The sequence below is a fragment of the Schistocerca americana genome, chromosome 5, assembly GCF_021461395.2.
Source record: "Schistocerca americana isolate TAMUIC-IGC-003095 chromosome 5, iqSchAmer2.1, whole genome shotgun sequence".
Lineage (NCBI taxonomy): Eukaryota > Metazoa > Arthropoda > Insecta > Orthoptera > Acrididae > Schistocerca > Schistocerca americana.
Window position 1 is genome coordinate 374051001 of NC_060123.1, and position 22674 is coordinate 374073674.

At 38.3% G+C, this 22674-nt stretch overlaps 1 protein-coding gene across 1 annotated transcript in view; it reads right to left on the reverse strand.

Moving 5' to 3' along the window:
* The window catches only part of LOC124615684 (elongation factor Ts, mitochondrial), an 88852-nt gene that overhangs the window by 60402 nt on the left and 5776 nt on the right, over positions 1-22674 (reverse strand). Inside the window, exon 2 of the mRNA XM_047143714.1 lies at positions 1605-1853. Within this exon, the coding sequence (XP_046999670.1) occupies positions 1605-1853 (249 nt within the window). The remainder of the gene's footprint in view (positions 1-1604; positions 1854-22674) is intronic.

Sequence of the window (22674 nt, forward strand, 5' to 3'; positions counted from 1 at the left end):
ACAATGGAATAGGATCATCCTGCATGGTACTAGACCTACAGACATCTTTGGTTCCTGTATCCACTGTACCACTGCCCCTAATTCTCACATGGCCGGGACTCAACACACATATACTCTGTTTCCTTCGTTCTGAATCTTCAGGATGGTGCCTTACATGTTCTGAATCATTCTCTCTGTTGAATACATTTCCAGTATAGACTGAAAGGCAGAGGTGGAACTCTTCATCCCTGCCTTACACCCTTTTTAATCCAAGAACTTTGTTCTTGGTCTTCCATTCTTATTCTTCCTTCTTGGTTTTTATATATATCACTCACCTTCATTACAGCTCCGATCTGTTCTACTAAGAATTTCAAAGATCTTTCCCCCTTTTTCCACTGTAGAATGGTGTTCTAGGTCAACAAATCCTATACAGATTACATCATTTAAGAGGAGACTGCTATAGATCTTAATAAGGGTGTAACTGGATCATGGTTTTCTTGTTGAAAATTAGCAGCCAGTTTCTCAAATAATGCACTGTTAAATAGCAATAGCTACGCTAATGTTAAATAAAAACTACACATTAATACAAATGTATTTAAAATAAAGGTACAATTAAGTAAACTATTTGTATCTTTCCTGAAGACTTTTTATTACGGTGTACATTAGAATACGTCCACAGTGAACAGTGAAGGCCAAAACCGGATTTAAATTTAAATGTTAAAAATTGATCATTAACAAGCATAAAATAACAATGATTTTGCAGCATTGTTTAGTGTTTGACATTTAAGGTTCCCTTAACAATTTACTATATTACGAATTCAGAAAACCAACGTACTTCGCACTGTACGCTACGCATACCAGTAAAATAAAATTTATTTTAATGTGATCCTACTGGAATACCACAACAAAATTTGACACATGCATTAACAAATGGTGTTTGCCAAATGTATATGTTTTTTTAAACAAAAACTTCTGGTTTCTAACTTTAAAAACAGAAGAAAAGTGGTTTGGGAAAATTTAGTATTTTCATGAATATAGTCAAGTAACACCTTTTCTGCTATGTCAAACAGTTTTTGATTTACGGATATTTCAAGATTTCCATATGTGACAAATATCATTCAATTTTCGACGCTTCAAACATTAATTACTCAAACATGAAAGATTCATTTTTGGGTTGGGATTTTTCATGCAAACAACCACTACTATTGGTGTACAAAACAAACCAAAAAAATTTGAGATGTCAGAAACCACACCACTGGTTGATTTCACTTTGAACGACCAGTTAATTAAATATGCTAATGTTATACGAATGAAATACCCTTTACACCAGAGACCTAACAAATAATGAGTCTAGTACCGAGGGCAGGAGAGTACTACTGTGGTTCGGAATCGGACAAAAAGTCAAGGTGAGAGAGCAAATAGCACGACATTTGTGACTGTGCCTCAATGACATACAGAAACTGATAAAAATAAATCTTGCTAACCTAAGATGATCTGAAACTCAAAGAATATTCAACCATAAAGAAAAAGGAAACACAGCCATATGGAACATGATTAAAGAGTCAATACCACATTCTCATAAACCTACAAAGAAATCAAATGTCAATAAAATTAATGTACTTTACCTTGGTCACTTGTTGGATAGTAGATTGTTTATTTGTAAAATCTAGACACGTTCTCACAGCTAACTCGGCCAAAGACACAAAATTTTTGTTTCTTGCTACGAAATCTGTCTCACAATTAAGTTCCACCATAGCAGCATTTCTTCCATCAACAGTAAGGGCAACAAGCCCTTGTAAAGTTGGTCTTCCTTCCAGTTTTGTTGCTTTTGACCAACCTAATGCTTGAGCTTGAGCTTTCAGCCACTTTTCTGCCTGAAAAATGCATCAATATATGAGACTTATGAAGAAAGTTCTTCCATATCTGTCAGTAGACAACTATGTACAAAATATGAAGTGAATGGGATTTATCTGACTGACTGTAATATATTTAAACAAACTCTGTAATGACAGGCATATGAGAAACTCTTCACATGGAATAGGAAAAAAACTTCAAAGTGTGTATTTCTTTTTGAACCACAGTTCCTAGAATCATCTTTTTAAGCTTTTACTCCTCTCTTTCACTTCCCGACAAAAAAGCTTTTGACTCAAGAAGCACAAAATCTGCTTTAGCTGTGTGTTCAAACTGGACATGTTCAGTAATTACAGTTCCACCAAATAATATGAAGATTCTTTATCTTTGGATATGTAACTGTCCCACTGACACATCTGGAATTGTTTACTGTTTGAAATGTCATAAACTGAAATGTAATAAACACTTAATTGCGTGATTCTTGTTGTGAAACAATATTCACAAGATGGAATCATGCAATGAGGCTACAAAATTTGACATATGCAAAAGTAACTGCAACAAGTGGCGACAGTATATCTCTAAAACAGACAAAGTGCGTAGACTTAATAAGAAAAATAACCCTAATTTGGAAGTTGGGTAGTACTTCACCTTCAGGAGCCAGATTTTCAGCACTGCTGATATGCACACATAAAAATACAAGTTGCTAGGAACTAATAGTAGTAGTGGGAGGATACGTAGCATATATTTTACAGCAGGAACAGGAACTTGGGAGTAGGGGTACTTGTTTGAGAATGTCATATGTTTTGACTAAGATGTTATGGAGATTAGCAGGGCAATGGAAGGCACCAGTGAGAGTTGTGAGGAGGATATCAAGGAAGGGAGTTCTCATTTCAAGGCTCGACATGAAAATGTCACAGCCTTGGTGAAGGAATTGGTGCGGATGCATAGGGTGTAGTGAAAGCAACATTTGATGTGGAAGGGATGCCAGGTATCCAAATGCTGGTTGGTTTTATGTGAACAGAGATTTAGATGTGGGGCTTCAGTGAGGTCTGGCCCTCAAAGATGAAGCAGTTATGGGTCAGAATAACGATGGCTAATGTGGGTTGGATTGTTTGGGGGAAAGAGACCCAAACAGTGAGGTCATCAGTCTCATTGGATTATAGAAGGGCGGGGAAAAAAGTCGGCCGTGCCCTTTCAAAGGAACCATCCCGGCATTTGCCTGGAGCGATTTAGGGAAATCACGGAAAACCTAAATCAGGATGGTTGGATGTGGGATTGAACCATGGTCCTCCCGAATGCGAGTCCAGTGTGCTAACCACCAATGCGATGGCTAATGTGAAAAGAAACAAAAGTTGTAAGAAGACTTTCAGGTGGCTGTTAGGAGAGACAGTGTTCTGGATCTGAGAGACCTTGCATATGTGAGATATTGGTATAAAGTGAGATTGCATCAATAATGAGGAGAGAGGTTCCAAGTGGAAGAGGTGAGAGAATGAATTTGACGTCCCAGGAATTGGTTGGTATATTTTACGTAGAATGGGAGCTTCTGTTTGCTGGGTTAGAGGTGCTGGTCAACCGGCACTGAGAAAGTGCCCAAGAAATATAACTTCACCATCCAATCCAAACTCACATTCAACAGAGTGAGCACTGAATCCTGCCTCCTGAAGGTAAATGATGCGCAGCAATTCTCTCTCATTATTTTAGTTTTCCCAATTTTCATATTGAAACAATAATATAGAAGTTAAAAGGCAAATGAAAAATTTACATACTGCAATACCTTTGAACAGTGGGATACAAATGGTCGTTAATCTGTGCTATGGTATCTACTAATGCACGGGCACATCATCTTTTAAAGTGCAAGTAAGACTCTTCTGTACAGCAGTTAACTCAGAATGCACACTGACTGTTGGAATACAGCAGAAGATTTTATGTGAGGCAATGCAAAGAACGATCATAAAGATGATTGCAGCATGCAATAAACTGTCAACAAGAATTTACCTTCCACTTTGAAAAAAGAACGGTATGATAACAGTACGGAAAGGATAGAGTGCTACTCACCAACTAGAGGAGAGCAATATGGAAAGGATAGACTGCTTCTCATCAAACAGAAGAGATGCTGAACTGCAGATGGGCACAATGAAAGTGAGTACAGTATAATTTCACTTTCACATTCCCGGAATTAACATTTTCTCACCATATACTTCATTTTTTGTCACTCCTGTCAAATTTACTATGTTCACAATCTTAATTTGAATCTATTTTAGTGTTAACATATCTATAATTTTCCCATGATTTACACTTTATGAATCATTGTTCATGGACGAAAAACTGGCATAATTAACATAAAATGATGCACGCACTGCATCAGTCTTGAATTACTTACAATTGTTACAGGTCAACTTTCTTGACACCAGTGTGCACTACTCAGCAGATCTGAATCAGTAAAAGTTGGAACAATTCATGATTTGTCTCCTGGCACTGCTAACCTCAACTCGGCATGGTGGCTGATGGGAGTAGCTGTTTTGATAGAAGTCGGAAGAAGATGAGACTTCAGAGGAACATTCACCTGTTCCATGTCACTACCAACTTAATTTTTTAGTTCTGTGTGCTACACAATAAGTGGTATCCTTATGTCGTTGTAGCCATATTGTTTCAGCATTAACTTTGGCCTGTGATTATGATCATATGCAAGGACATCCATTTTCCAGTATTTGTAATTTGATAATATATGGTAGTTTCCTTTATGATTTGTATACGAACTGAACATACTGTCATTTGCTAGCGAAGGCTGAAAACATTGGCAGTGTTGACAAAACTGTTCCTATAACTGACGTGAGGCAATCTCAATTGACACAGCTGCTCTCATCAACTACTGCACCAAGAGTTTATTGTGAATAGCATGTAGCATGTTCATAGCCTTGTGTTAAGTGTTAGGTTAGTTGTTTCTTTCAAATTTTTTTTTTTTTTCTGTCACAGTTTTAAAATGAAAAACACAAATGTTACCTAAAGAGATAGAAAAACCCTTTCTATGGAAGACAAGGTAAAAATTCTCAAAAGAGCTGAAGCTCATTGTGGAACACACATTGCATTAGTACAAAGTATAGGAATACCTGTCTCTCTGCTGAGCACCGTCGTGAAAAACAGATTCTATTTTGGAAAGTGCAAGCAACAGTGGGCCAAATTCCAAAAACCAGAAATATTTCAGTTGTTTAAAATATGTGGAACCAGAAGAAGTTACAAAGAACTGGTTTCAGGCAGCACCTGCTTCAAACATTCCAGCGAATGGTGTGATATTGCACAAAAGATGCTAAAAATCACCAATGTGCTTGGGATCAAGGACTTTTCTGCATCTAACAGGTGGACTGATAAGATTTAAGAAGTAATACATGGTTGTGAACTTAAATGTATGTGTAAAAAAAAAAAAAGTGTAGATATAAAAACTGTTAGTCAAGAGCAGTGTGGTAGGTTACAGGACCTTATGAAGAAACATAAAACAAAGAATATTTTCAACATTGAGGAAACAGGTCCCTTTTTCAGCATCCTATCAAACAAAATATTTTCCTTCAATGGTGAAAATTGTGAAGGAAGCAAACACAGTAAAGTTCACCTGGCTGTCATTTAGGCACAAATGTAGATAGTTCCGAAAAAATTAAAACGTTCATGACTAGCAAATAGAAAAACCATGTTGCTTTAAAAATATAGAAACGCTGCAAACAATCTACAGTCCCAACAAGAAAGTGTGGATGACATCAGAAATATCTGAAAAGCAATTATGTTGCCCTGATGCAAGAATGGGAACCCACAACAGGAATATTCTCTTGTTGGTGGATTATTTCTCTGCACATCCCAAAAATATAAGGTTACATAATGTGCAATTAGATTTTCTGCCGCCAAACTGCACAAGCAAATTACAGCTCTTGAATTTTGGTATTTTCCATGTCTTCAAAATATACTATAAGAAGGTGATTGTGCAGAAGGCATTAACTCTGATGGAGGTACCCAGCCTGCTTTAAAGTATCAATTTTAGATGTTTTGCATTACATTGCCAAGGCATGGACAGAGATTAAGGAGGCCACAAAATATCCAACTGCTTCCAAAAAGTGGGATTCATTTAAGCCGATGAAGGAAATGGAGCTTACACACCAGACCTTGGTATCAATGATGACACTGAAAACCTAGTTACTTCAACATGGGAATAGCTGCATGGAAAGTGTGTCTGTTGATGATGAGATTGACTTTCATACAGAAGAAAACACTGACAGTGCAGAAAGTGACAGTGATAAAACAACCTACATTTTTGGATTTTTCTATTAAAAAGTAGTAACTACTGTACGCATTTGTTCACATCATATTCAAGTAAGACCATCCAAATTAAACTTCAGTATAATAAATAAAAATAGCTTAATAATGTTTCATAAAATGTTTGCTTAAAAAGCTGAAGTGTAGTATGGTATCCTCCCTGTCATCTTGGCTGTGGATACAGACAGATCTGCATTGGAGCCCCGACAACTAGGTTGATTGGAAGGTGACAGTTTGGTTGCCAGATGACCAAGCCAGTGAGTGTGTAATAAAGGCTGCAGTAACAGACTGATCTGTAGTGTAATGCCATTTTTAATGCACTTTACAATATTTCACACACTTTTCTTTACAAAATCTAAAACAGCTAGATGTACTGTGGACATCTGCTGACATCACATTTGCAGGAAAGTTACACTAAAAATGATGCGGTTTAGAGAGATCTTTAATGCAGTGTACACTTGAACTGCACTTTTTGTAGCCGGCAAGTATAAATAGGGAACTGCCAAATATGCCACCTTAGCTTTGCAAACATGTAAATCAACATGGCGGCTGCTTTGTTTGCGTTATTTTTAGTGCAATTTGCTGTGCTAAATTATCGGTAAATGTCATGTCAACCGCTAAACATAGCACACAATTAAGATAACCTTTGGTATATAGTAAAAATATGTATGTATATCATACAAAACCATGAAAATGCAAGGGGGTAGTACATGTAATCTCTACAGCTTACAAAGTTATTTCCCACATTTTATACCATTTTTTCCAAGTCTCTTGAAAGGTGTGAAAGCAGAGTTTCACCATACTAGAAATATTTTCAGCTATCCGGACACAGTCTTCTTTCAGAAATAGAAGTCTCACAAAGTCACACAGCAACAACTGACACATACGTAGCCACTGTCTCCAGGTGCTAAGCCCCAACTGCCTTAGCAACTGGAAACATTGGCCATGTGTTTGTGAGTTGTTGTTCTGTGAATGTGGGACAGTTCTACTTCTCATGAATGATTTTGTCTGAAAGTTGATATGTTTCTAGTATTGTTTTTCATTGTGCTTGTCTGTGACCCCACCTCTTCTGTGAGGTGGATAGCAATCTATCCTTTCCACATTATTGTTATTTCATCCCTGGACATTCCACTGTTTGAATTGTATGATAATACTGACAAAGTCACAATGACACTGAAAAAATGGATACTATAAATTTATTGAACAGAATTGTTGGCCAGTCAGTACTTGCGTGATGTGAACATGCAGCACTGCCGAGAGAGAGACACATAACATTACACACAATATATTCGGGTAGCTCACTCAGACCTTTTCATCCTGGGGTCCGTGTAACCTGCTCTTATTTTTTGACTTCCCAAACTCATCCGTCTCTCCTCCTCGAGGAAGGAACTATTAGTTCCAAAAGATAGGACAGAGTGTATTCTTTTACATGCGACTATCAGCAGATCAGCAGTTCATCTCCTGAAAGTAAGCTCTGGTCAGCAATTTCTTGTCTCATAATTTTATGGTTTTCTTGTATGAATTTTCCTTTTGATAAAAACAACCCTAGACACAGGTGTATTATGGGCACTTGAATGGAATGATTTTAAAGAGACAGTTACACAAAAGTACTCATTTATTATGGTCAGAAAAAAATGTAGACAAGGAATAAAAGAACAGTTGTGATTGTCATGTTACTCTTTGATACAGTATGGTAACTTCTCTTAACTGCCTTGACCTCATTGCTTTTACATTACCTCCTTTCCAAGTTTTCCTTGGCCTTTCATGTTTCCTGTGGTTTGAAGGTATCCATAGCGTAATGTTCTTAGGTAACCTGGATTCATCCATCCTTTGGACGTGATATACCACATTAATTGTTTCTGTTCAATGTCAATTGTTAATTATACTTCTACCACCCTTTGTAACTGAACCTCTGCATTATACATCTTCTCTTTCCAAATGACTATCCATTTCAGAGGCCATCAACTTCCTCTTCTTATTGTCTGAAACACTCTCATGTCTGCTACTCCAAAGGATTCCATTTAAACAAGAGGTCAATTTTATAGCCTGAGTTATTCATACTATAATTTCTTGGTCATCTTTACCTGTGTTACAAGTTCTACTCCTAGTAATGTGTAAGTATAGCAAGCTGCAGTTTTCTCTGTCTTTAGTTTGTAATGGGACACCCTTCTCTTGCATTACTTTTCCTCAACAGTAGTTGTTGATGCCAGTACTATTTTTCTAATTTTGGACAGGTCAATATTATCTCAGCTGCTTTTCTGAAAACTTTCATATAATTTTATGCACAGTATGTTATACTTCAAGCTAAAATTTATGAAAAGGAATTACTTTATTTTGGATGTTATAATCGATCGGTACTCGTTCTGAATGTACAGTTAAAATTATTTTTTTTGGAAACATCTGAAATTATGAATTATTTGGCACACTTAAAATTTCTATTATTAATTACACAATCTAGCACTGTTTACTACGTTCATTTCTGGGTTCATTTATGAAGTTAATATTCGAAACTAATAGAAATTCATTTGTCAAGAAAACTTGTAAACCCTTTGGAATATTGTTACTTCTGATGAGTAAGTCAGTAGTAAGCACGCCTCTGATGTGATCGGAAGTATTTTTTGTATTTTGTGTAAACAATGTAATTTTGGCTTTCTTAATGTGAAAAATCAAGAGACTGTATGATATACTAAAATGTGACAAAACATATTAACGTAACAACAAAAATTCTGCAACAACAATCTTCAAATTTATTTAGATCAATTCAACCATGAGGACCTAAAACATGTGAATTTCAGCTTCAAGAATCAGACCTCTATACAGGAAGAACTGGAGCCAACTCTACGTGAAAAGATAAGTAAACTAGAAAGTTTACTGTAATCTTTGCTACTCTCAAATCTTCATAAAAGACTAATGTGGACAACAGCTGCAACTAGAAAGGAGGGTGGTAGATTACAAGTTGGATGATGCACCATCTGGAAGATATTTTGTTTTCTGGGTGTTAAGTTCTAAGCCCCATCATTTATACTACTCCTGTAGTTTTTATGCCATATATTCTAAATCACCTTTTGCTTTGGAAATCATGGTTGCCTGCAAATTGCAGTGTATACAACAAGTTTTGCCCATATCTATTCCTATTCCTCTGTACTTCCTTTTCGGTGATTTAGAGCTTTTGCTACCATATTTTCAACATGGTAAGAGATGCACACTAGCCTTGATGCAAACCCCTGTTGACAGGAAACCTTTTATTACCAAGTTTTATTCTCAATCTTGAACCATTATACCAACTTTGGAAAGCCCTTATTACGGTGTAACTTACATTTGCAAGCTGTAGTATTTTCCAGAGCCTTTGTATAGGTACAGTATCACACGTCTTATGGAGGTCTACAAACATAAGATGGGTTCTTTTGCTGGTGTTTAATTTTTTCTCTATTACCTGTTTCAAACAAAACACATTGTTGGTGAAGGCCAACCAACTCTGAATCCTGGTTGCTCTTCTTCATCCCATCTTTGCATTCTGACTCCCCTAGATCTCTGAGAATCCTTCCATATAAATGACTCATCGTACTTGTCACTGAAATGCATTTACATTTGTGTGCAAAACTTTAAAGACAAACATAACTTTTACGTGATGTGTCACTGCCAAATAATACAGTTCGATGAAACTGGGACCATACATAGACAAAACAGAAACAGAGATGAAACTTTTATTCAAAGACAAATTACAATGACAATATAGCGGAGACACTGAGTTGCAGATAGACACAACAAAAAGACTCTCATGATAAAGCTTTGGACCATTGGCCTTTGTCAATAACACACACACACACACACACACACACACACACACACACACACACACACACTCGTGTGTGTGTGGGGGGGGGGGGGGCATGTATGCGTATCTATTGTTGACAAAGGCCAATGGCCAAAAGCTTTGATTGTGAGAGTCTTTTTGTTGTGCCTATCTGCGACTCAGAATCTCCACTATATGGCGTGTAGCAACTTTCCTTCTCATAATATTGTTACATTCCAGCCTGGATTTTCCATTGTTTGACAAATTACATTGAAGTCATTGTGATTTATGATGGTCCCCAGGACATTAAAAAAGGTAGGACACAGTTTTTAATAGGATGTGTGATCACCAAAGATGGCAATGCATGCTCTGCAACATGCTGCCATACTAGCCTCAAGGCAGGAGAGGAGTTCTTGTACTAGAGTGTTCCATTCCTCTACCAATGCAGTTGACAACTGCTCAATGGGCGTAGGTGCATGTGGACATGCTGCAATACGTCTTCCCAACACATCCCATACAGGCTTGATGGCATTTAAGTCAGGGGAATGGGTGGGCCAGTCCATTTACTGAACAATTTCTCATTCCAAGAGCTCTTCCACCTGTGCTGTTTGATGTGGCCACACACTGTAATCCACGAAAATTATGTTAGAGGCAAATGTATCACCGGAAAGGCACACATAGGGAAGGAGTACAATGCTACAATAATGCTGATTGGTAATGTTCAAAGATTTCGAGGTTTGTAAGCCCACGCATTTCTATGCCTCCCTTCTAGAATGATCGAGTTTGACAATGTTTCTGCCATTTGCCGTATGAGGCAGTGCATTTTATATTCCTCATTTATCTTTTAGCACTTGATTGCTTGTCTTCTCATTCTCTTTGATTCCATATAGTTTCTTTTATCCTCTAGAGCCCTAAAGGTAGGTCTGAAGTCTGATTTGGTTGAAACTCAGTGCACAAATGATATGGACAAAATTAAGTAAAAAATACAAAAAAAATTATTTTCATTTTCATACACATTTTACAGTGGTATCATATGCGATACCTGCTGTCTATGTTGAAACAAAGTGATACATATAACCTTCACAACAACATTGTTCTTAACATATATTATAATGCTGTTTTAGTGAAACACAAGTTCAAATTAACTTCTTGTGAAAAAGAGCAAAACAATTTCTCTCAGTTGTGAAGCATAAGAACACTTTACATGTGCTGCACTGCCCCTACAAGTCCCTAATCTGCATTTTGACATATTTTTCTGTTCATTATCTGAGGCAGGTGCTTAGCATTTAACACCCCGAATTCTGCAGATAGTAAGGTCCTTGGTGGACCACCATCTCTGGTGGACCACCACCACCACCACCACCACCACCACCACCACCACCACCACCGTCGTCCTCATCACCACCAGTGCTTGAGATTGAGTTTTGCACATATTCTGGAACTCCATAGAAAATTAGACTTTGGTCTACATCAAACTTTAAAAGTTGATACTGCATTATGTTCTGCCGCATTATAAATTTATTATTTTACATTGCTTGCCTTCATTCTAGCCACACTGCTGCAACAGGAAAGTCTGTGAAAAAATGGCTCACCTGAACCGTCCACTAATTGGATATTCCTTTCATTGAGTATTTTTGCACTACCATCGATCTGGGAGATCTACACCACCTATATATGTCAAACAATGGAAAATCCAGGATGGAATGTAACAATATTCTGAGAAGGAAAGTTGCTACTCACCATATAGTGGAGATGCTGAGTCACAGATAGGCACAACAAAAAGATTTTCACACTTAAAGCTTTCGGCCAATGGCCTTTGTCAACAACACACACACACACACACACACACACACACACACACACACACACACACACTCTCATGCAAACGCAACTCACACACATGACTGCAGTCTCAGGCAACTGAAACCACACTGCCATGTGCCTGTGGCACTGCAGTGCGGTTTCAGTTGCCTGAGACTGCAGTAGTGTGTGTGAGTTGCGTTTGCGTGAGTGTGTGTGTGTGTGTGTGTATGTGTGTCTATTGTTGAGAAAGGCCATTGTCTATTGTTTACAAAGGCCATTGGCCGAAAGCTTTAAGTGTGAGAATCTTTTTGTTGTGCCTATCTGCGACTCAGCGTCTCCACCTATATATGTGTTATATTTTGTAACTGCATTTGATCTAGAAGAACGGTGAATTTGGACACTAGGATGAACAACAAAATCACAAGAAGCAACATAAATAGGTTTATTATCAAAGCATTTGATTACATTTTCATTAGTCCTCACGATATGATCACATGAATCTCGACCCTCCATTTTCAAATCTAAATCTCTCCTGAAATTCACTGATTTTAAAAGATGACTAGCCAAAACATCCCCACTGCTAAGATTGACCCATGAGTTAGAACAGTGTTCCTCAACCACGTCATGACACAATGCTGTGTTGTGCACATATATTAGGTGTGTCGTAAGGTTTTTAATGTCTTCTCATCTTCCACAGATAAAATATTTAGAACATAAGATAAAAAATGTATTGTATGTACTTCATGTGCATACGTTTTTTGCATCTATGAAAAACATCACATGTAGGGGTTTTGGGGTGTCACGAAAGTTTGAAACATACTTTAGCATGCCTCAAAGGAAAAAATAGTTGAGAACTGCTGAGTTAGGATACTGTCTAGTGTGGGAACATATGTGAAGTACCTGCCAATGTATATAAGTGATCTAGTGGCAAGAAACCTGAAAGTTTCAGAACAGCATGCCCACCAATATCTAGGTTGTGTACATCATAAAGTCAAGAGGTATACTGTTGGATGTAGTTCTTCAAGCCAACTCAGTGAGGTCTGTCCCTGACAAACTACCTTGTTCTTACTGGCTTGTAGAAGATATCATCTTCTCATCTATACATATATGAGTTGGTCAGGGCCGATTCTGGCATGCAATTCTTAGTCTGTCAAGGAGTGTCATACCTTTCAATAACTTTCACTTCATTTGGTTTCCTCTAACACAATAATGTCATCAACCAATTTCAGGTTATTTCTTTACAGGTACAGCCAATCCCTGCTAACTGCATCTGCGATCAATGGATGTGTTCATCTTTTCCAACAGTTTCAATTTCAGGAATCCCAGTAATGCAATTAACATAATGACCCCCCCCCCCCCCCAAAAAAAAAAAAAAAAAATAAATAAATAAATAAAAAAAAATTTTTCTTAATTCTGCTCCATTACAATCCATTGATTTCCCTGTTAGCTTAACATGCTTTACATTCATAAAATAAGTCATATCATCAAACTATGTCTGGTCAACATATTGCATGAAAAATATAAATTGTGACTTCACAGATGGAATGTCAGATGATGTAGTTTCTTGTGCTTCAGGATTAAGCCTGGAAAGAAAAGTAAAATATAACAAAGCTTTGTCAATTATATCTTAAATATAAAACAGAAGTCTGCTTCTAGAAACTGCTTACTCTGTCTTGTGTATCTATTTTGCACATCTGTCTTGGATTTCACTCAAAAGCACTTTGCCAGCCTCTGAATCAAGACGATGACTCATTGGCAGCTGTTGTGTATCATCTCATAGCTACACTCCTGGAAATGGAAAAAAGAACACATTGACACCGGTGTGTCAGACCCACCATACTTGCTCCGGACACTGCGAGAGGGCTGTACAAGCAATGATCACACGCACGGCACAGCGGACACACCAGGAACCGCGGTGTTGGCCGTCGAATGGCGCTAGCTGCGCAGCATTTGTGCACCGCCGCCGTCAGTGTCAGCCAGTTTGCCGTGGCATACGGAGCTCCATCGCAGTCTTTAACACTGGTAGCATGCCGCGACAGCGTGGACGTGAACCGTATGTGCAGTTGACGGACGTTGAGCGAGGGCGTATAGTGGGCATGCGGGAGGCCGGGTGGACGTACCGCCGAATTGCTCAACACGTGGGGCGTGAGGTCTCCACAGTACATCGACATTGTCGCCAGTGGTCGGCGGAAGGTGCACGTGCCCGTCGACCTGGGACCGGACCGCAGCGACACACGGATGCACGCCAAGACCGTAGGATCCTACGCAGTGCCGTAGGGGACCGCACCGCCACTTCCCAGCAAATTAGGGACACTGTTGCTCCTGGGGTATCGGCGAGGACCATTCGCAACCGTCTCCATGAAGCTGGGCTACGGTCCCGCACACCGTTAGGCCGTCTTCCGCTCACGCCCCAACATCGTGCAGCCCGCCTCCAGTAGTGTTGCGACAGGCGTGAATGGAGGGACGAATGGAGACGTGTCGTCTTCAGCGATGACAGTCGCTTCTGCCTTGGTGCCAATGATGGTCGTATGCGTGTTTGGCGCCGTGCAGGTGGGCGCCACAATCAGGACTGCATACGACCGAGGCACACAGGGCGAACACCCGGCATCATGGTGTGGGGAGCGATCTCCTACACTGGCCGTACACCACTGGTGATCGTCGAGGGGACACTGAATAGTGCACGGTACATCCAAACCGTCATCGAACCCATCGTTCTACCATTCCTAGACCGGCAAGGGAACTTGCTGTTCCAACAGGACAATGCACGTCCGCATGTATCCCGTGCCACCCAACGTGCTCTAGAAGGTGTAAGTCAACTACCCTGGCCAGCAAGATCTCCGGATCTGTCCCCCATTGAGCATGTTTGGGACTGGATGAAGCGTCGTCTCACGCGGTCTGCACGTCCAGCACGAACGCTGGTCCAACTGAGGCGCCAGGTGGAAATGGCATGGCAAGCCGTTCCACAGGAGTACATCCAGCATGTCTACGATCGTCTCCATGGGAGAATAGCAGCCTGCATTGCTGCAAAAGGTGGATATACACTGTACTAGTGCCGACATTGTGCATGCTCTGTTGCCTGTGTCTATGTGCCTGTGGTTCTGTCAGTGTGATCATGTGATGTATCTGACCCCAGGAATGTGTCAATAAAGTTTCCCCTTCCTGGGACAATGAATTCACGGTGTTCTTATTTCAATTTCCAGGAGTGTATATCACTTTCATCTTATTCTTCAAATAACTCAAATTCAGAAACATTTGGGTTCTCCACTACCTATAGTTGCACTATTTCATCATCAGCTAGGACTACAGCAAAAACGGGAGTTACAGTGTTACTTATTTTTCAATTATTGTAATGAAATAAATGTCTGATGTATGTACTTGTAAGGAAATAACATAATTTAATACAGAAAATGAAAGCTTACATAACAACAAATAGCAAAAAGTGAAAAACAAATAAACCCTACCACTATAACCAATTAAACAATGACAGGATTTGAACTAATACTTTCTTGAGGTACCAGGGATGATAGCTGCAAGTAATAAGAACACTTTGAATCATTAAGGGCAGTCTGTAGGTAAAGATATTTATTTCTGTGACAGATGAAACTTTCGTAAATATTAACATGTTTCTAATTTGTGAATGTGAAAAAGAACGTTTTAAGCGCTGACATGTTGCACACCACGGTAACATTCACTTTCAAGCTGTTGCCACTTGTAGATAGCACAAGGAAATTTTAACAAATGGCAAACAGAATATGCCAAGTGTATACTCTGTGATACTGACAGGTATTCTCGTTGCATCAGTTGGAAAATGTGTAAAAAAAAATTGTAGATTGGAGGTATCATATACAATACCTATGGACATTAGAGGTTATCTGCCTCATCTTTAATAGCTACCCATTTTTGATAATACATCCGTAATTCTGCATTCAGGTTGACTGGGCTACAATGGTAAAAGTCAAGCATGAGGGAAGAAATACCTTTATTGCTCATATGACATGTTTCGGAATTTATCCATCACAAAAAAAATAATTATTATAAAAAAGCAATACATGGCTATAGCATTCCACTTTGATTGAAAACACTGGCACATTATATATAGAGTTTCCAGTTGTATGTGAACAAACATTTGGAAACTACTGCCACAATTCTGCAGAATGCAGACCAAGAAGACATTTTTGCCACCAGGTGGATATACAAAATGTACAGTGGCGCTAAGGTGCATCAACCACTGTACATTTATTATACCTTGATATCTGATGGCTGTAAACAAACGTTTTTAAAACATATATTTTTTATACTAATGGTAATGATATTACAATGATAAAAGGTTATAAAAAATATTTGTTAAATTTGGGAGCTTTTTGTGGCACCACACACTGTCAAAAGCTACTATCACAACAACTGTGTGATATAACAAGTAACATAAAATTAAAATATGCAGTAGCAATACAAACATATGCCATCAATTTAAATACAGGCAGTAAGACAGGGGAAGGAGAATACAATATTTTCATTAAAATTAGGGCAGTCGATCTGTCACACCCAAATCTGGTATCAGAAAGTATGCAATATGGGCTACTGCACTTACCTGAATTAGAACAACGATTTTCTCCCAACGAGCAAAACCAGTTTTTTAACGTATCATAGGAAGTATTTTAATATAAACAAAAACCAGTCACTGGGGATTTCACATCATGTCCTTATAACCAAGAAATATTATTTGGTACCATCTACTGTCAAATGTTGAAATCATGGTGTGTTGTGACACTTCACAAAAGTTATAATCTCAACGCAAAAAATACATAGTTTAATTGTACATATAAAACCATACATTAAAACTTTAGGGGGATGGGGGGGGGGATGGGAGGAAGAAACCAATATTTTATAAAACATAGTAAATATTATTTCAGTATACACAAATAGACAAAAATCAGTCTTGAGAAATTACACATAATCCTTAGAACACTAAGACATGTTGCTTGGTGCTACACTCCACCAAGACACCCCCCCCCCCCCCCCCCAATTTCTACTGTCTATGTCTTACATTATATGGTTTGAGATGTACAATTACATTATGTATTTTATATTTTGAGTTTAAGTTTTGTAAAACAGCACAAGATGCTACGATTTTAATGTTTGACAGTACATGGAACCAAGTAATATTTTATGTAAGTGCAGTAGCGCACACTGGATACTTAATGGTACCAGATTTGAGTCTGACAGGCAAACTGTCCTAGTTTTAATGAAAATATCATGTTGTTCTGCCCCTGTCTTGCACCTGTATAGTGGAAATGTTTGTACTACTATCTTACACTATAATTTTATGTTGCTTGCACAGTAGTAGTGATTGTAGCTTTTGACGATGTATGGTGCCACAAAAAGCTCCCAAATTTAACAAATATTTTGTGTGACCTTTTATCACTGTAATATCATTACCACTTTTATAAATAGAATATTTCTCTTAAATAATAAAGTTAGCTCACAGCTATCAGACACATGGTATAATAAATGTATGGTTGTTGATGCGCCTTCACGCCACCAAACATTCTGTAATGTCATCTGGTGGCAAAGATGTCTTCTTGGTCTGCACTCTGCAGAATAATTTCAGTAGTCTGTGAATATTTGTTTCAAACACAACTGGAAATACTGTATCTATGTATAGCAATCATTCCTGGGTAGATGTATTACAGTTTGTGCCCAGTGTTTTAAATCAAAGTGCATTGCTATTGCCATGCATTGCTATGTTTTATAAAATATTTTTCTTCTTTTTGTAGATATCTGATGATGGATAAATTCCAACATGCATCATATGAGCAATAAGGTCATTCCTTGCTTGATGTTTGACTTTTAACTTGCCAACCTCCTGCATGACTTTGTGTCACATTTATATCTTTTTTTGACAGACTTGTGTTTCCACTGCATTAATCCACCACAGTTTCTTACTGCGACTTCTACTATCTGTGCTAACATCTTCCTCTGCCACCATGTGAATATTACTTGTCATGTTTTGATGCACTGCACATGCAGATTTATCTGTTCCACCATGCTTCAGATTGTATCTCTGCCGATAGGAGTTGTTGTTGTTGTGGTCTTCAGTCCGGAGGAGTATTCATATGCTTTCAGGCCCCAGACTGTCTACATTGCAATGCTGATTTGTAATTTCTTCAATTTCTTTCTGTGTTTGTATCCCTCCCTGCTTCTGATGATTGTAAGGAAATGCTATTTTAACTACTGGTAATTAATCAGTTTCATATTCCATGAGTCATTTTGTGTGATAAATCGTAATGACACGCAACTAGTCTTTTATATTCACATCACAAATTAATCTGTAAATACTGCTAAAAGGTGAGCATTTTTAATAGACTAACAGATGCGAGTTAGTAATTCCAACCCACAGCCTTTTACACATTACTATAATAGAATTCTAATATGGAATAGGAGGAGGTTGAGAGATCAGAAATTTTAGTTGCAGCATTCTGCTGAGGAGGCTTTAAATGGGTAATGGTCTGAGCCACTTGTAACACTTCTATACACTAAAATATCATTAACCTGCATGCTAATGATCTGTTTTGTTATTAGGCGGTTAATGACAGATTTCAGACTTTTTAAATATACCTAAACCAAAAATGATAAACATGTGACAAATGCAGTCAGTCAAGGAAGTACCATTCAAGCAAGGTGAGTGCGTCATATTTTCAGCACATACATGTACAGAGGTTACGAGCTTGTCCTTCCATTGATCGATTCCTACCTTGACACAATGATGTATTGCCGATATCTGCCTTATACTGTGATCAGCAGAGCAGCATGTGGCCAGTTTTGTTACATTTAATCAGAGAAAACAAAAACACTAGCACGAAGCAAACATACACAACTATAAACAAACTGTCATAACTTTTCTTACAATAACCATGAAAGGTTAAGCAATATCAAGAAGATTTATGTGGAAAAAATACTATTGGGAAAAAAAAAATCATGTGCATTACTTGATGTCTTGGCAATGATACAACTTGGCTTTGACATCAGACAGCTGCACACACTTTTGAATCAAGAATTTTTGTAATGTGTGAGATACAGACAGATGACTCAGTGCACCTTAGATGCAACCTGTTTTTCTGAGGAATACTGCATGTGTACTTAAGGGTGTCAGAACTATCATCAGTCTTTTCAAATTTCCATATCATTCACATGAACATAAACGTGGTACAAAAACTGAGTAAGATCCGAGTTTCTTTGTGAAATGTTAGGGACGGACCCACTTACACCAAAAGTGCGTTAAAATTTATATGTCTGGTAATATCAGTCAAAGCACTGCTCCTCTGTGGTACATAGGACAGTAATGCATCTCTTTTGCAGAGGCCATGGGAGGACAGCTTTAGGTAAACAATGAGAGGTGAAAAAGAAGCAATATTATTTCCAGCGCCAAAACTGAACCTATGCAATATTCTTTACAGGTTATTCATGGTTATATTGAATCAAGACATAGTTCCCTAAGTTTCTGCACTCACTATCGCAGCCGCTTATCTTTTTCTTTTTTGGAATGAAGGTTGTGGCAACACTGCTCTGCCCGAGGTCTGTATTTGGAAGTTGTCAATACTAGTTGTGACTTGGCAAAATTACAGTTATTATTTTGTGTAGTTTAGTTTTTTGCAGGTCCTTTGGATCATATTTGTGACAGCTCACTAATGTTTCAATAGGTTTACAAATAATACATTTTCTTAAAGAAAACATTGATACATGTTTCCATTTACATAACTGGATTTATATTTAAAAAAAAAGTTATCGACAACATTTCATAAATGTAATCCAACCACACGCGTACTATCTACCCAGAAATTCATCAACAGAGTAAGGAGAACTCTCAAACACAAATGACTATAAATGGTTTTTAAAACTTTCATTATCTGCCATCACCTCTAATTTACAAGGGAGGTGGTGAAATACTTTTATGGTTGCATATTTTCCTCCTTTCTGTGCAAAAGTAAGCAAGCAATGCTGTTTTTCTAAGTCATCGGCCTTCTGACTGGTTTGACGCAACCCACCATGAATTTCTCTCCTGTGCCAGCCTTTTCACCTTGGAGTAGCACCTGCAACCTACATCCTCATTTATCTGCTGGATGTATTTCGGTCTCTGTCTTCTCCCACAGTTTTTACTATATACAACCCTTTCTAGTAACATGGAAGTTATTCCCCGATGTCTTAACACATGTCCTATCAGCTTGTCCCTTCTTCTTGCCCGTGTCTCCCCTGTATTCCTTTCCTCACTATGCAGAGAACCTCTTCATTCCTTAACTAATCAGTACAGCTAATTTTTAACATTCTCCCAGAGCACCACTTCTCAAATGCTTTAATTTTATCCTGTTTCAGTTTTCTAACAGCCCATGTTTCACTGCTATACAATGTTGTGCTCCAAATATACATTCTCAGAGATTTCTTTTTCAAATTAAGACCTATGTTTGATACTAGTAGACTTCTCTTGGTCAGAAATGCCCTTTTTGCCTGTAATGTTTGCTTTTTATGTCATCCTTGCTCTGTCCGTCATGCGATATTTTGCTGCCTAGATAGCAGGATTCGTTGACGTCGTCTTGCAGTTCTCATTTCTGCTACTTCTCATTACTTTCATCTTTCTTCAGTCTCCTCTCAATTCATTTTCTGTATCCATTAGAATGTTCATTGCCTTCAACAGACCGTGTAATTCTTCTTCACTTTCACAGATGATAGCAATGTCATCAGTGAACCTTATCATTGGTATATTTTTCACGCTGAATTTTAATCCTGCACTTGAATTTTCCTTTTATTTCCATCACTGCTTCTTCGATGTATGGACTCAACAATAGGGGCGAAAGATTATTTCCCTGTCTTACACCCTTTTTAATCTGTGCCCTTCATTCTTGGTTTCCCACTCTTATTGTTCCCTCTTGCTCCTTGTACATATTATACGTTACCTGTCCTTCCCTATAGCTTACTCCTACTTTATTTAGATTTAAAACATCTTGCACAACTTTACACTGTCGGCCAATTTTCCTGGTTGACAAATGCTATGATCAGGTCATGATTTTACATAAGTCTTGCTTCTGTTATAAAGTGCAAAGCCAGAATTGCCAGCCTGATGCCTTTATTTTTCCTAAGTCTAGCTGACTGTCATGTAACTGATCCTCAATTTTCTTTTCTAGTCTGCTGTTTATTATTCTTATCCGCAACTTGGATGCATAAGCTGTTAAGCTGATTGTGCGATAGTTCTTGCACTTGTCAGCTCTTGAAATCTTCAAAAGTGTGTGGATGATTATTTTTGAAAATCTGATAGGGGTATCACCAGTGTCATACATTCTACACACCAACATGAATAGTTGTTTTGTTGCCACTTCCCCCAATGATTTTAAAATTCCAATTGAATGTTAACTATCCCTTTTGCCTAGTTTGATCTTAAGCCCTCCAAAGCTCTTTTAAGTTCTGACTCTAATACTGAATCCCCTACCTATTCTCTATGGACTCTTCTTTCTTTGTCTGCCACACCATCAGACAATTCCTCCCCATCATAGAGGCATTCAACGTACTCTTTTCATCTATCCGCTCTCTCCTCTGCATTTAAAAGTGGGATTTCCACTGCACTCTTAATGTTACCACCCTTGCTTTTAATTTCACTGATTTTGTCTTTCCTCTATGCTGAGTCAGTCCTTCTGACGACGATTTCTTTTTTGATTTCTTCACATTTTTCATGCAGCCATTTTGCCTTAACTTCCCTGAACTTACTAATTATTTCATTGCTCAGCTGAAGTATTTATTCTGTTACCCATGGTTTTCTCACAGTTACCTCCCTTGTACCTATATTTTTCTTTCCAACTTCTGTGATTGCCCTTTTTAGAGATATCCATTCCTCTGCAACTGAACTGCAAACTGAGATTTTCATTACCACAGTATCGACAGCTTCAAAGAACTTCCAGCATCTCTCTTCATTCCCTAGTATTTCCATATTCCACTTCTTTGCTCTTTGTTCCTCCCTGAGACTAGTCTCTTACACTGTAACCTACTCTTCATCATTACTAAGTTGTGAGCTAAGTTTACATCTGCTCTTGGGTACGCTTTACAATCCAATATCTGATTTTGGAATCTCTACCTGACCATGATGTATGTAATCTAACTGAAATCTTCAAGTATCTCCACCTTTTCCACGTATAACTCCTCCTCTTGTGGTTCTTGAACAGAGTAGGCCCTATACACTATTACTAGCTGAAACTTATTGCAGATCTCAATTAGCCTGCCTCCTCTCTCATTCCTACTACTAAGCTCATATTCTTCCACAATTCTTTCTTCTACACCTTCCCCTACAACTGCATTCCAATCCCCCCATGACTATTAGGTTTCCATCTCCCCCTGTGTACTAAATTACCCATTCAATAGCCTTGTATACTTTCTCTCTCTTCCTCTTCTGCTTGTGATGTCTACACACTACTGCTGACGGTGTAGTGTCTGCTGTCGATTCTGATGAGACAATCCTATCATTGAACTATTCACTGCAACTCACTCTCTGATAATACCTTCCTATTCATAACAAATCCTACTCCTGTACACCTGTTTCTGCTGCTGCTGATATTACTCTATACTCATCTGACCAGAAATCCTTGTCCTCTTTCCATTTCACGTCACTGACTTCCACTATATCTAGATTGAGCTCTTCCATTTTCCTTGTCAGATTTTCTAGCTTCCCTACCATATTTAAACTTCAGACATTCCACTCCCTGAGTCACAGAATGTTATCATTTCATTGGGTTCATTGGTTATTTGATCTTTTTCTCATGGTCACCTCTTCCTTGGCAGTCCCCTCCAATAACAGCCGAACAGTTCAAAGAAAACTTGAATCTCATTACAAATAAGTACCTCACTCATACAGTTTTAATTGGTGGAGACTTCAATCTACCCTCGATTTGTTGGCGAAAATACATGTTCAAAGCCGG